Consider the following 15646-nt stretch of genomic DNA (forward strand, 5'->3'; position numbering starts at 1 on the left):
GTCAAAGGCGCCCCGACGGTGACGCCCACGCACTTGTCTTTTTTACCGGACATTTGCCAATTAATAATAATAATTTTTAACTAAAATGTAAAGGACACCTTAAAATCCGCCACATTGAAAATACTCAATGAATTTATATTTAAACGAGCTTTTGCCCGCGGCTTCGCTGGCGTTAAGAAGTATTATTATATACAAACTTTCATCCCCTATTTTAACCCCTTGGGGTTGGAATTTATCAAAATCCTTTCTTAGCGGATTGCCTTCGTCATAACATATATCTGCAAGCAAAATTTCAGCCCGATCCGTCCAGTGGTTTGGGCTGTGTGTTGATAGATCACCATGTCAGTCAGTCACCTTTGAGTTTTATATATACAAGTATGTAACAAAAATAAGTGATAATATTTTAGGGTGTGTACGTGTTCCTTGTAGAGAGTTCACCGTAAAAGTAGCAGCGCTGAAAGACTAAATTTTTTTATCACTTTTGTATGGGGAAACTCGTGACGCTTGGGCCCTTGCCCATACAAAAGTGAAAAAAAAAATGTCGGCTTTCAGAGCTGCTACTTTCACAGTGAACTCTCTACAAGGAACACGTACACACCCTAAAGTATTATCACTTATATTTGTTACACCCTGTATAGATACGAGTGTTAGTTAATATTATGTCTATTGTGCGAGTATGATAATAATAATGAATAATGATTAACATTTTGTGCATTTTATGTCGCCCACTTTTTTAAATTATGAAATTTTTACATTATAATGAGTGTACTTTATCGTTATTATAATTTTAAATAAGTACAAGGATTTCTAAAAAAAATCATGAACATTATTATGGTTTATTAAAAACTTAACTTACATAATATTTACAATCAGGGATTTGTATAATTTACAAAATATATTCTAAGCCGATAATCATTGTAAAAATTTAAATTGCTATTTTGATACATGCCTTATTGCCTCGATTAAAACAACAGAGTAGGTACAGTGGCGAGACAGTTTGGCCGAGTGCACTGTCTCGCCACGTTACTCGGTAGGTGTAATCAAGTCCTATTATATCTTATTAATTTACTTTGGCCCCCATTTTATTTCCACATCTTTACGAGAAAAATTGGACTGTACACATGACTGGTGAGAGGACGTGATATAGTATATTAGGGACGTATATTAGTTAAAAAAAGTAATATACAAAAATTAATATCAATTGATCACTGAGTAAATGCATCTTAAAGTTAAATAATTATTTAACCCAACGCATGGAAACTGCGAGCGGGAGGGGTAGCCGCGCCGGCCGCATAGTAATTTACTACGTGTCCATTTATTTAAAGGGAAATTTGGTCAAAAATTAAGTACCTAATTTTATTACATAATTATAATGAGAATCGAGAACCGAGAACCTATTCTCCTTAAGTATTGATCATGTCTCACCAGTCATGCTGTATAATAGTGTATAAAACCTTGGTCTTTTATAATTTGCTCTTTGATTTGACCATTTTCCTCAGCTCTCTTCTAAGTATCTTGCCTGAAGGATTTCTGGGAATGCTGTCGATGAATTTGACACCTCCACGTAGATGTTTTGGATTTGAAAGCTGAAATAGAATGAAGAAAAACAAAATATAAATCTAATTCTGGCAACTTGTTATGCTTTAAATAAATATTGCTAACTCACTTTTGCAGGCGTCAGCATAAAATATTATTAACTGTCTGCAAAATTTAATAGCAATGCCGTTTCTACAGAGTGTAACGAAACTAAATGTAAAAACTTAAGGGCTTGTATGTGTCCTTTGTAGAGTTTATTGTGAAAGTAGCAGCGCGGAAAGAGTTACTTTTGTGTTTCAGCACTGCTACTTTCACAGTGAACTCGTAACATATACACGCCCTAAAGTATTATCACTTTGTTTGGTTACACCCTGTATAAACGCACAAGGACGCTACCAATTTCTTCGAACAATCTTAGTTATGCAATAATATGACGTCACAATACTCACCCGCTCAGCCACAAAGTCCTGGACCCCCCGCTCAGTGAGCGTGACCCCCGGCTGGGGGACCACGAACGCGCGGGGGACCTCGCCGGCGCCGCGGTGCGGCACCCCCACGATCCCGGCATCTTTGATCCCCTCGTGTTTGAGAAGCACTGCCTCTAACTCCGCTGGGGCTACCTAGAATTTTAAGTATTTAATTAAGGGTGGGTTACACCAACTTACTTTAACTATAACAAAATGTCAAATGAACTGTCAAATCTCTAGTAATAGTCGCCATATTTGACGATGACCTTAACCTTAACTATAACAACGCCTCTGGTGCAACCCGCCCTAAGAATTTTATTTATGCAATAATTATTTTTATAATATAACATAACAAATGGCTAAATCGTTGTATATACGAAAATTCGAATACAAAGCCTTATTTTTAGGGTTCCGTGCCCAAAATGTAAAAACTTTTACTGCGACTTCCATATCTGTCCGTCTGTGTGTCTCCAGGCTGTAACTAGAATAGCTATAGCAGGTAGACTTCTGAAATTTTCACAGATTATGTATATCTGTTGCTGCTGTAACAACAAATACTAAAAACAAAATAAAATGAATATCCAAGCCTCGTTTCCACTAAGCAACAATTCACGCGCAACATGCTGGACAACAAGTTGCCCAACATGTTGAAAGTCAGCGCGGGACTTTTGATGAACAACGTTGTCTGTCTACGCATCTACTTTACGTCAGTCGTCGCCAACAACTTGTGTTGATTTTAGTGGCAGTGGTTATAAATTTTTTTATAGTATCTGTGAGCAGTATCCCATAGACGTTCATAGTTTTGGTACAGTTCGCTTAATTTGAGCACTTGTTCGTTAGACCACACTACGGATATTGTTGCGCGCGTCTCCACTTGACGACAATTGATGCAATTCTCTTTAAACAAACAACAAGCCGCGCGTCATGTTGCGCGTCAGCTGGCAACATCGCGCGCTGTTGTGCAGCGTTGCCGTACATGTTGAGCGTCACGTGTCGCGCGCTAAATGTTGCCTAGTGGAGACGCGGCTTTAAGGGAATCCCATACAACGTATTGCATGATTTTTTAGGTCTTTTTTGCTCTACATATTATATCAACAATGGCAACAGGTAGGTACTTGCATTTTTCTCAAAGTCCTAAGTTATATGTGTACTTTAATATTTAATAATAATATTAAAATAAAATAAAAAATTAAGGGGGGCTCCCATACAAAATTTTGCTCTATAATGGTACGGAACCCTTCGTGCGTGAGTCCGACTCGCACTTGGCCGATTTTTTAAAGACATTTTAAGGTACAATTCCGTGCACCTTAAGAAGAACGCTTCGGCAGGAAATAAACTTGAAGGTTATGAAAACATTTTGAAAGTATAATCCTATTTATTAGTCTCCTGACTCCTACGTATTTCATTATACAGTGAATCCATCAAATTGTTCTCATAGAAAAAGTTGTACATTTTGACGGGCTCATTTGATGGTTTCAAGGATAACGGTGTTTAACTACTAACCTAACTTCTTCTTTACTAACCTAACATCTTGTATAGTAATAATTTTAATGTAAAATTTCAAACGATGATTGATTAGATATTGCGCAAGCTAGCTGATTATATTTTCCAAACTTCCACTTCAAAAATACTGTCAAAATATTTCTTTATCTTAAAAAAACACTTACTTGGAATCCCTTATATTTAATCAGTTCTTTCAGCCTGTCCACGATATAAAAGTATCCCTGCTCGTCATAGTATCCGATGTCTCCTGTCTTGTAGAACCCTTCGTCATCGAAGTCTTCGCGTCTGTCCTTCCCGATGTAGCCCTTCATAATCATCAGACCCTTCACACAAATCTCGCCCTCCTCATTCGGACCCAAGGGTTCTCTGGTATCGATGTTAACTACCTGAAAATATTATATTCGTTTATGTAAATTAACATAAATCAATATAAATATAAAATTTATGACATTAAATCCATCTAAAGGTATATTGCATTAAGACGAAAAATAGTAATTCTAATTATTTTTAAATCGGTCGCAGAATAGCGAAAATTCAGCCATTCGCATACTTGTCTCTTTCACGAGCGCACAAAAATATTGGTAGGTATCCGGCTCACATAGCACATAATATTGCTTTAACGCATATTATGCGTGATAGCAATATTAAAATGCGCATCTGAAAGAAACAAGCAGGAACAAATTAATCAACGAATCTCTTCCTATCGTGAGACTGGACTATACACACCTTGACAACATTATGTGGTGTGACGGTGCCGACGCTGGCGATCTTGTCAGGGTTGTCGTTGATGAGCAGGGTGAGGGTGCTCTCCGTCATGCCGTAACCCTGCAGTATCGCCTGGACTGACGGGAACCTGCAAATTTATGTTGGATATCATTAATTTTCACACTTGGACAGACAGAATATATGAGACCAGTGTTTCCCAAACTTTTTTCGCCACGGACCCCTAGGAAATTGGATGCAGTTTTCACGGAGTTTAATAAAAAAAGGTTGGGAAATTCTGTATAATTTTTTTCTAAACGGGCTTTGACCCACCACACATTCCCACCACTGTATCTCCTGTGTCGCCAGGATCGACAGCGGTATCTAACCATGAAAACCCTTTGATATGATCTCAGGGAGCCCGAGGGACATGCTAAAGCTGTCTTGGGACCCGCAACGAATTTAATCCGAAGAAGATAGGAGGAGTAGGAAGTATAGATAAACACTGTATTACACAACGCATTTAGTAACTCAGTTTAGTTCTTACTTAGTATTTTACGAAAAAAGTCTGACCAAGATGTTAATTTTTTCTGAGATTTCGAATATGCCAAACTCTACTAAAGTCGGGTCAGACTTTAGTAGAGTTTGGCATATAAATACCACGAGAATCTTTTTGTGCGCTGTTTTTGCAACCATCGCCGCAGGCAACACCATGTTCAATAATAATGTCCACGCTTTGTTTGTAATGTACTTATTATAAACGCGCGTGAATGAATGAGGGTTTTTGATATTCTATTTCAACAGGTGCCGCTATGTAACCTTAAGGTCTATCGTGACAAACTGCTGTCATATGTCACGATGTAGCTGTCTTGTGTCAGGATAATATGTATATTTGACACGATCATAAAGTTAATATACCTAGCGGAATAGAGAAACAAAGGCTTGAGCAAGAGAGATGTCACTATCAGTAACACTGCGTGGTAAAAAGAGACGTATGATACATGACAGCAGCACTCTTTTTTTGACGTCCAGTCGGCACGTGCCGCACGTTGACAATTTAATCTCATAGAATTCATGTTCAATCATGCTTGTGTAAGTGTATACGTACACATATTTTTCACACAGATGAAAACCAATTTTGGTTTCGTTAGACAGCTCAAGATTGTTGCTCTATTCCGCTAGGTATAACAACTTTATGGACACGATAGACCCTAAGGCTACATAGCGGCATCTTGTGGCAAATGGAACATCAAAAACCCTCATTAAAATACTTACTTCTTTTTAAAAGCGAGTGCGGTTTCCTCATACAACGGCGCGGCACCACAGTACACAACCTGCAGCGAGCTCGTGTCGTAGGAATGTTCAGCCTTACTCAGTGCCACCAATATAGCTGGGACTACACTCGTTCTGCCTACCTGAAAACACTCAGGCCTTAGCAAAAGACAAGACAATATTCTACTATAATAATAATAACTCCCACACCGGTTTCGGTGACGGTGGCCAGCTTCATTGAAACCAGGCCAGTTACGCAGGAGTAATTATACTGTGCCCAAGTGTGTGCGCAATACACAAGGGCATTCTCTATTCCTTTTACTTACATAACCCAGTGGGACGGATGACCGACACGACGCGAGAGATCAGTCGCAGGACCGACTTTTTACATGCCCATCCGACGCATGGATCATCTTACTTGTCAGACAATCAGGTGATCAGCCTGCATTGTCCTAACTAAACCTGGAAATAATATGTTTCCAACGCGGGACTCGAACCCACGACCTCCGAGTCAAGAGCCACGCTCTAAACCACTGGACCACGGAGGCGTTATATCCTACTGACTGTGCTACAGCCTACAATGTTGTAAATAAAATTGGTGCACTAGGTAGGATAACAATATATCGATAGGCTTGTCGTTTTTGTTGGTACTTATACCTAATTAAAGGACCTTTCAAAAATCGGAGAAAGTAAAACTCTGTTAGCAAACTTTCCAGGATACAAATCCAAAATCACATAATATGGACCCTATTGACAACAGTACCAGAGCACTCAGCTGTAGTTACTGGAAATTTAATAACTTTGTTTCTTACCTTGTACTTCTCAATCGTTTTTAAGAATATGTCGACATCGAACTTCGGTAGGTAGACGTTGGTTCGCCCTCGCGAGAACGTAGCCAGGTTGGTCATAAGGCCCATCGCGTGAAACCACGGGGTTATAGTGAGACCGATCAACTCAGTATTAACACTGCCTGACCTAGAAACATATATTTGAATAAACTCCAGTTGTTTAAAGCTACTGGGTTAAATATAATCATGGATTTGATATTATTTTTTTTATCTATGGACGCTTTACACCACGTCAGTCTGGCCCCGTGCTAAGTACCTAAAGGACTCGTGTTACAGGTACCAGACAACGGAAATATATTTAATACTTTTATACTATACATATATTTAAGATTTTTATTATATCATACAGATATTTAATACACATCCAGACCCGGGAACATTGAAAACTTTTTGTTCCGTCGGCGGGATTCGAACCTGCGACCCCCGGCTTGAGCTACCAACGCGCTCACCACTGAGCCACAGAGGTCGTCTATGTATTATGTCGTCTCTCTCTTCGTGTGTATGATAGAGGAAGGAATATTTTTAAGGAGCATTAGCAATTTAATCCAGATTGGTGCAGCCAGTAGGTAGTATGATGCACACGTGCGTTTAATATACTGATATAACATAATAATACTAGCTGTTTGACCGAGCTTTGCTCGGTATTCGATAAAACACGAATAAAATGACATTTTCTAATAATTATTCCTAGCTAGATCGATTTATCGCCCCCGAAACCCCCTGCCCCTGTATACTAAGTTTGACCAAACATTTTACACCAAAATGTTGGTCTTTCGGCGCTGCTTCTTTCACAGTAAACTTTCTCCAAGCAACACAAACACACCCTAAAGTATTATCACTTACTTTTGTTACACCTTGTATAGACTTCGCCTTATTCGTTATGATGCTATCTCTTTAAACACTATGAGAAACAAAAGAGATAGAAACTAATACATACGAGGCCATGACGACACAATTGTGATGCGTCACCATGACGCCTTTGGGCAGTCCCGTGGTGCCGGAGGAGTACAGCACGAACGCCACGTCGCTCTGTCCCTCGACGTCTGCCGGCACGAACTCGTCGGCCGTCACGTCACGCCGCAGCGCCGTGACGTCCCGTCGCCCGTCGTCAACCATTGTCGCCAGGTCGTTGTACAGAAGTGTACCAGGGATTCTCTCGGTGCCGAATATTATGATTCTCTTGACGAATGGCAAGCTGGTGATCATCTTACCGAGCAGTTTGTAACCGATTGGCGAAAATATCATAATTTTCGGTTTCGTTATGCTGATGACGTGTTTGAACTCATCTGAAATTGAAATTTCAAGTAAGTACAGACTTATTGCGTTTTTAGTAACAATCCATACTTCTATACTAATACTAGCTGTCTCGGTGAACTTCGTGTCACTTTAAAACCTTCCCTGGACTTCTACGAATATTTTAAGACTAAAATCAGCCCAATCCGTTCAGCCGTTTTCGAGTTTTAGCGCTACTAACACATTTGAAAATCCATTTTTATATATAAGAAGAAGATATAGTAAGACTTTTTTTATGAAATAAGGGGACAAACGAGCAAGCGGGTCACCTAATGGAAAGCAACTTCCGTCGCCCATGGACATTCGCAGCATCAGAAGAGCTGCAGGTGCGTTGCCGACCTTTTAAGAGGGAATAGGGTAATAGGGGCGAGTAGGGATGGGAAGGGAAGGAAATAGGGGAGGGTAGAGAATAAGGGAGGGTAGGGTAGGGCATTGGGCCTCCGGTACACTCACTCACTCGGCGAAACACAGCGCCGGTTTTCTGTGAGAACGTGGTATTTCTCCGGTCGAGCCGGGCCATTTGTGCCGAAGCATGGCTCTCCCAGGTACTTTGTATCAACGACATTCTTGCAATAAACGTACTAGGTAGGTACGGGAGTTGATAAAAGCGGCGCTGATGCCTAAAATATAATGATACCTACTATCATTCTCATCATAACAATAATGCACTCAAAACAGTTTTATCAACTATTATAAACTTTAAGATACTTGACCGATAAGATTAAATTTTATTCCTCCTAACATTTGCAACGTTATAATTGAAATATGTTTTTCCGAAAGTTAAAATTCTTATTATAATAAGTCATCGATGAGCATCAAAGAAATGGCTGTTCTTTAACAGGTTAAAGGTTCTACCTCTAACCTGTTAGTTAAATTTGCGTATTTGGTTTATAGTTTCAAACTTGCATACCTTTAGTATAAGTCAAGTTGAAGGGCGTAGCAGTAGCCCCTGTGCACAAAATCCCCACGATCGAGCTCCAGAACTCCGCGCGGTTCTCCGACACCAGTCCCACCACGTCTCCCCGCCTGATCCCCAGACCGGACAGAGACACGGCAAAGTTCATCGAACACTGAAGTATTTCGTCATACATCAGCCGCTCGTCTGTCAAGCCATTTATCTGGAAAATCGAAGAAATAGTCAGTTGACGATTTCATTTGCAACAGAATTATGTCTTATTTTGAAACAAAAGAGTTTATATCCGTAAAGTGTGCTTCCTGTGTTATCACTTAACTCTATTTCAATTACCTGCCATTACATTTTGAATACAGTCGGATCAAAGACCTACCTTGTTTATTATATGCAGGACATCGGACATTTGACGTGGGAGAGCCATGCTTCGGCACGAATGGGCCGGCTCGACCGGAGAAATACCACGTCCTCACAGAAAACCGGCGTGAAATAGCGCTTGCGCTGTGTTTCGCCGAGTGAGTGAGTTTACCGGAGGCCCAATCCCCTACCCTATTCCTTTCCCTACCCTCCCTTATTCCGTTCCCTTTCCATCCCTACCTTCCACTATTACCCTATTCCCTCTTAAAAGGCCGGCAACGCACCTGCAGCTCTTCTGATGCTGCGAGTGTCTATGGGCGACGGAAGTTGCTTTCCATCAGGTGACCCGTTTGCTCGTTTGCCCCCTTATTTCATAAAAAAAAAATCGGACTGAAGAAGAACCAGCGAACAAAATATACCATTTTGAAGTTCAAATTATAATAGATTATTAACCCACCAACTAAACCTACAACTAAACCACCGTGTGGACGGCAAAACTCACAGCTCGAAGGCTCGCATCGAGCCAGTTTGAAGGCTCGAATCGAGCCGGCTTGACAAATTTTTGACACAGTTACTCTTCCTTAGTTTTTATTAGTCGTAGCTAATTTCCTTCGAAATGGAGTAAAACTATCGAGCAATACTGAATGTGTGGACGAAAGCCCGAACCGTGGTTTACTCTACGTGATTGCTCGATCGAGCAAAACCGTCGCGTATGTGAGTACTTACACTAATAAGTAATAAGTTTTGGCACATTTTTTTAAGATTTGAGCCTGCGCTGGGTCTATAGGTCACAAAATTGATAATAATTGTTATCTTGCATTATTATGTCATAAATTGTTATTTACATATAGCTACTGATAAGAATTAGGTATTATCTTTACCTCCAAACACTTTATTATCAAAGATTATTTCTTATACTATAAACTTAATAAGATCATAATTTAATTTAATAAACAATTAAAGTAAATTGTACAGAAAGTAGAAACTCAATAAAGAATTTTTAGTAAAACAAGCAAATAAGTCAATGCTAAGTAGTATGCCTGCTAAACAGCAAACAGCAAAGTAATAATATTTTCGCCTTAAAAACGTTAATAGCAATATTCAAAGATTTTTTGTTTTTACGTTTTTGTTGCATCTAGTCAAATTATATAATATACTTAAAATGACACTTTTCTTGAGCGAAAATCAAATTCACGAACATATTTTTACAATTATTATTGAAATTCCATTCTTAAAGTAATAATTAATACAGTGGGCTTTTATAAGTTCTGTCAACTTCATTTCCTAGTAAAAATTGAAATATCGCGTTGCACAATAACACATAAATATAGATCTCGAGGTGATAATAATAGGTCGAAACCCTCAATATTTATATAATACTGTCAATTAAATCGTACTTGAATATTATCAACAATTAACAAATTAATATAAGATAATAGTTATGCATTTATTCGCAAAAGTAATACACATTCAGTCGTTAATTGGTATCTCACTAGAACCGTACATTTTACAGATTTAACACAAATCTTCCTTGAAATATATTGAACCGTACACGAGTTATACATGTTTAACTAACACTAATGTACTATGATAATGTAACTCACCAACGCTGGCTTTCCCTTGTTCTCCCGTAGTTTCTCCAGCAGATACTCACTGAAACTTATAGATGCCGGTATCACGACATCGTTTGGCCCATAAAGGTATTTACTGTTTCGAATCATCACGGAAATATAAACAAGTAACACACAATGTCTACAAGTTATGTAACACAAGTGGACGCGAGCGCCGCGGGTTTTGTACTGACTGAGTGATCAGTGATTAGTGAATATAGTCACTGATACTACCGACTACGCAACACTGTACTACGCACTGTTTATGGTGGCGTTACACTTATAGTCTGTCAAGAAAGTCATGACAGGCGGGAAATTTTTTAAATGAAATAAAAAATAAGAGACCTTTAACAATTTAAGTTATTAGTGTTGTAACACCGAAATCGATTAATCGAACAATCGATTGTTTTTTTCGATTGTCGATATTTTTAATCGATTGTAAGAGTTTCGATTAAGTAATTAAAAAAAATCGTTTTTTTTTAATTGATTTTCATAAAAAATGGGTTAAAAATTTAATCGATTGTAAGGGTTTCGATTAATTAAAAAAATCGATTTTATTAAAAAAGGGGTTAAAAATTTAATCGATTGTAAGGGTTTCGATTAATTAAAAAATCGATTTTCATAAAAAATAATGCACAACGTTAATAATAAAGTTTTCACTTCTGCCGGCACTCCCGGAGTGTAACCCGTCTTTTTTTTTGAGTCCCACTTTAAGACCTTGAGCCTTGTGGGCACAAGGGGGCGTAATCACCCACAAACGCTGTACTATATGGACGTACTTCCTCTTCCGCTTCCTCATCCTCTTCCTCAAAAAAACATCCTCTTCCTCATCCGCATCCCCTAAATTTGCGCGTGACAATTCCTCTTCCTCCTCCTCTTCCTCATAATCACTTCCTCAACAACCCTAGTCTCTTTCACACACATGTAAGGGCAAATACTTGTTTCTCGACATACCTACACGATGAAAAACAAGTACCGTACCGTATGTGACGTTATGTCATTTGTGAGACGGACATTTTCGTGCGCGTGTAATATTATGTCTATGGACGAATTCATCTTTATCCGGCGACCGGACTTTAGCATTAACTGCTGCACCCGGAGTGGAACATTAATTAATTAAATGTAATTAATTCAAAATTTTGACATAAGCCCCATACATTATCTGCCAATCTTCGTTAAATTGAAGGTTAATCATAATTAAATGTCTCTGAGTACGGCAGTAAATGTTGCTTATTCACCATTCAATATACATATAAATGACAATAAATAAATGGTTTTGAGTCGGTTGAGCCTTGACCTTGTGCTAATATTAATACCTACATAATATTTAAAATAGGAATAGAATATTTGAATAGTTATTTAGTAAAAGATTTATAATATCGTATTTTAGGAATTTTACTCTAATCAATATAATACGCCGGTCGCCGGATAGACAGAAATTCGTTCATTGACCTATCGTTACAGATGAACTAAGATTAGTTATATCCGGATAATATTTAATATTACTAGAGATCACCCATTAATGGTCGAATTTCAAACTCAAATCTATATATATATATATATATATATATATATATATATATATATATATATATAAAAGAAAGTCGTGTTTGTTACAACACTTATAACTCGAGAACGGCTGGACCGATTGCCATGGTTTTTGATTTGTTGGATTTGTTTCCGTCCCGAATAGCAGAATACATCTTAAAAACAATGAAAACTCGATATGTGTAATGATTAATTAATACTTTATCATTTCAATAGATGCTGATTTGTTTATAACATGTCAAACATTTGTTGTCCAATCCTGTCAAATAGTGTAACAACTATTTTTTTTGGAGCTTATGGCCTGGTTGCTGAGACCTTTAGCCCGGCCGCACATTGTCCGAAATTTCTGATACGAAACATTTGAACGTCGGCCGGACCGCCACACCGCACACTACGTCGGAAGCTGGCTGAACCGGCAAGACTAGACGATAAAGTACGAGACGTCATCTTGCAGGAGTCAAAGGGCGAAGAAGGTCATGACAAATTTACCGACTAAATTACCAGCAGAGTCACCGGGAATTTTTATAATTTTGTAATTTAGAAGACAAGACTTAATATGTTATTACTTATTGATTATGTTTATTTATATGAAGCATTTTTAAAATAGGTTTTGATGATTATTGCGCACATGTTGCCTCCCCCGGGAGTGTATTTATTTTTTGTAAAATGTCTACAAAGTTCAGGTACTGTTATATTTGTTTGTTTTAGACATTAATTTTCGAAAATTTTTTATGAACCGAAAATAATACCTAAGATTGCCATTATTGGTTCCGCCACCAGAGCCATTGTGCTCCCTGTTTTATGGCGAAACACTAGAATTACGACATTTTCCTTCGGTTTTCCTTCCTGGCGCTCTAACTCCAGAACGCACGAACCGATTTCCACGGTTTTGCATTCGTTGGAAAGGTCTCGGGCTCCGTGAGGTCTATAGAAAAAAATTTTAGAAAAACCTTCAAGAGAAAAGCAGAAAAATAGGGAAAATAATTTTATGGCAAAACAACGTTTGCCGGGACAGCTAGTAAAAAAATAAATTATAAGTTTCAAATTTCAACGCTTTTCAAAAGTCGCAGTGGGCGAAGGCCTTTTAAGGGTACGAGAGACTTGCATTAAATTTCCAGAGCCTGCATTATCAAAATCAAATTGTTATTTAATTGAGTTTTATAACTGCATTGGTAATATTGGCAAACTTTTTAAGTGGGTAAAAATATTCTGTTCAACTCTACTTTAAATCTTTTTCGTCGCACGTCAAAGGGTTCATAAAACTATATAGGGGGGTTAAGTGTTTGTTCAGACATAGCAGGAACCGCGCGGTTTGGACCCGTGCGTTTTAACCGCTAGCAGCTTATTGCAAAGGCGTTGTATTACACCGTTCACACTTAACCGCTCGGTTTCAACACGGGAAACGTACGGTTTCCGCTGTGTCTGAACTCCGAACAAGCACTAAGTGTCTAAACACACTAGGCCGAAAATACGCGGCAGAAGTACGGCATGATTACGCTTGCTACGCAGTACACACTACACATATATTATAACGCGACGTAATTTCGGCATGGTGTATCATCGGTAATTTAAAATACATTGCAGGCGTAATCATACCGAACTTCGGCGGCGTATATTCGGCATGGTGTGTTTAGACACTAAGTCTGACGTGACATGTGGACGGCCCTAGGGCAATGAAACTCAACGTAGATAATCTATACTAATATTATAAATGCGAAAGTATCTCTGTCTGTCTGTCTGTCTGTCTGTCTGTCTGTCTGTCTGTCTGTCTCGCTTTCACGCCAAAACTACTGAACCGATTGCAATGAAATTAGACACTAAGTCTGACGTGACATGTGGACGGCCCTAGGGCAATGAAACTCAACGTAGATAATATAGTATATTGTCGGGGCTCACGCCAGGTAGCTGTACATATCCTTCTCCCCCTCCGTGCGCTCCAGGTACTCCTTCTCGATCAGTATGTCGATGCATTTCTGTGGACATAATGTCGGTGTTAGTTGTATTAGCGAAGAGTTATTTATTTATTTATTTATTTTGTTCAATACTGTATACAATAATATTACAAAATACAAGAAATCTTGCCGCAAAAACTACAAAGAGTTTATCTGGACAAGATGTGGTCGCATTAGTTAAATTTACTCAATAGTTGTTTTTTAAATTGCCGTCTATATTACGAGGGCTGCTATTTATGTATCCGGAACTGGCCACTTACAAGAACAATATTTAAAAAGTAATTACAACATTTGAAAATAGAACTCTTTGGTTGAAGAATACATTTTGTTTCATGTGACTGTCAATTATTTTTCCATTGTGGCGTCATTTTGAAAATTGCGTGTCTTCATTTGCCATGGATTTAACGCGTGAACATTTTCGTGCAATGATTTACTACGATTTTCGGCGTGGGCTACATCAACAACAGTGCTTTATTCAACTCACCGCAACTTTTGGAGATGAAGCACCATCAAAAACCACTGTTTATCACTGGTACAGTGAGTTTAATCGTGGGCGGTCTATGCTCACGGATGAAAATAAAGAAGGTCGCCCAAAAACAGCTGTTGTCCCACAAAATATAGATGCTGTGCGGGAACTAATAATGTGTGATCGTCATGTTACATATCGCGAGATAGAGGCGTCCTTGGGCATAAGTATGACGAGCATACATAAGATATTACACGAACATTTGGCTGTAAAAAAAATATGTTCGCGTTGGATTCCGCACAACTTGACAATCGATCAAAAACGGGCTCGTGTCGATTGGTGCAAAAAAATGATAAAAAAATACAACCGTGGTACGTCAAAAGCCGTTTATAATATCTACACAGGTGATGAATCTTGGATCTATGCATATGACCCCGAAACTAAACAACAGTCAACGGTGTGGGTGTTCCAAGATGAGCCGAAACCAACAAAATTTACTCGTGCAAAAAGTACTTTGAAGCAAATGGTCGCCTGTTTTTTTTTAATTAATGGACATGTGGCTACAGTGCCATTAGAGAATCGTAAAACGGTTAATTCTGAATGGTATACGACCATTTGTTTACCAGAAGTCTTTGAAGAAATAAGAAAGGACAACCGACAACGCAGAATCATATTACATCACGACAATGCTAGCTGTCACACCTCAGCTGAAACAACTCAGTTTTTGGAGGGTCAAAAGATCGAATTGACTGGTCATCCGCCGTACAGCCCTGATTTGGCACCTAACGATTTCTTTTTATTTCCATACGCGAAGAACAAATTACGTGGTCAACGTTTTTCGAGCCGCGAAGAGGCTGTTGATGCGTTCAAAATGCACGTTTTGGAGATACCTCAATCAGAATGGAAAAAGTGCTATGAAAATTGGTTCCAGCGTATGCAAAAGTGTGTCAATCATCGCGGCGAATATTTTGAAAAGCAATAAAACCATATTAAATGATATATGTTTGTTTCTTTTTTTAATTCCGGATACATAAATAGCAGCCCTCGTAAACTTGTCCCGATACAACTTTTATAGGTCTTCAGGCAGCTCTTCTACAAATGAAAGTATTAATATCTTAAGCATTCTGCTTCCATAATAATTATTACAGTCCGGCTTAACAAATTTTGTTTTACAGATTAAAA

The 15646-nt window shown here is 38.5% G+C and overlaps 2 protein-coding genes across 5 annotated transcripts in view; both read right to left on the reverse strand.

Annotated features, from left to right (window-relative positions):
- Nucleotides 1–880: 880 nt before the first annotated feature.
- LOC121735005 (4-coumarate--CoA ligase 1-like) lies at nt 881–10685 on the reverse strand. 2 transcript variants are annotated; one of them, XM_042125683.1, is made up of 10 exons: nt 10493–10685; nt 8532–8739; nt 7266–7614; nt 6293–6455; nt 5484–5623; nt 4233–4359; nt 3671–3892; nt 1986–2156; nt 1439–1586; nt 881–1118 (listed from the first exon to the last, which is right to left on the reverse strand). In XM_042125683.1, exons 1-9 carry the CDS (start codon nt 10607–10609, stop codon nt 1464–1466), a joined length of 1620 nt encoding a protein of 539 aa, XP_041981617.1. In that variant the 5' UTR covers nt 10610–10685; the 3' UTR covers nt 881–1118; nt 1439–1463. The 2 variants fall into 2 exon arrangements, with proteins under 2 accessions (XP_041981617.1, XP_041981610.1); XM_042125676.1 differs by having other exon boundaries at nt 881–1113; nt 1434–1586.
- A 3227-nt stretch (nt 10686–13912) lies between these two features.
- The window catches only part of LOC121737860 (cullin-1), a 37514-nt gene continuing 35780 nt past the window's right edge, over nt 13913–15646 (reverse strand). For all 3 annotated transcript variants that reach the window (XM_042129595.1, XM_042129603.1, XM_042129610.1), the window contains exon 21: nt 13913–14019. In XM_042129595.1, the coding sequence (XP_041985529.1) occupies nt 13939–14019 (81 nt within the window). In that variant the 3' untranslated portion in view covers nt 13913–13938. The remainder of the gene's footprint in view (nt 14020–15646) is intronic.

The sequence above is a fragment of the Aricia agestis genome, chromosome 2, assembly GCF_905147365.1.
Source record: "Aricia agestis chromosome 2, ilAriAges1.1, whole genome shotgun sequence".
NCBI lineage: Eukaryota > Metazoa > Arthropoda > Insecta > Lepidoptera > Lycaenidae > Aricia > Aricia agestis.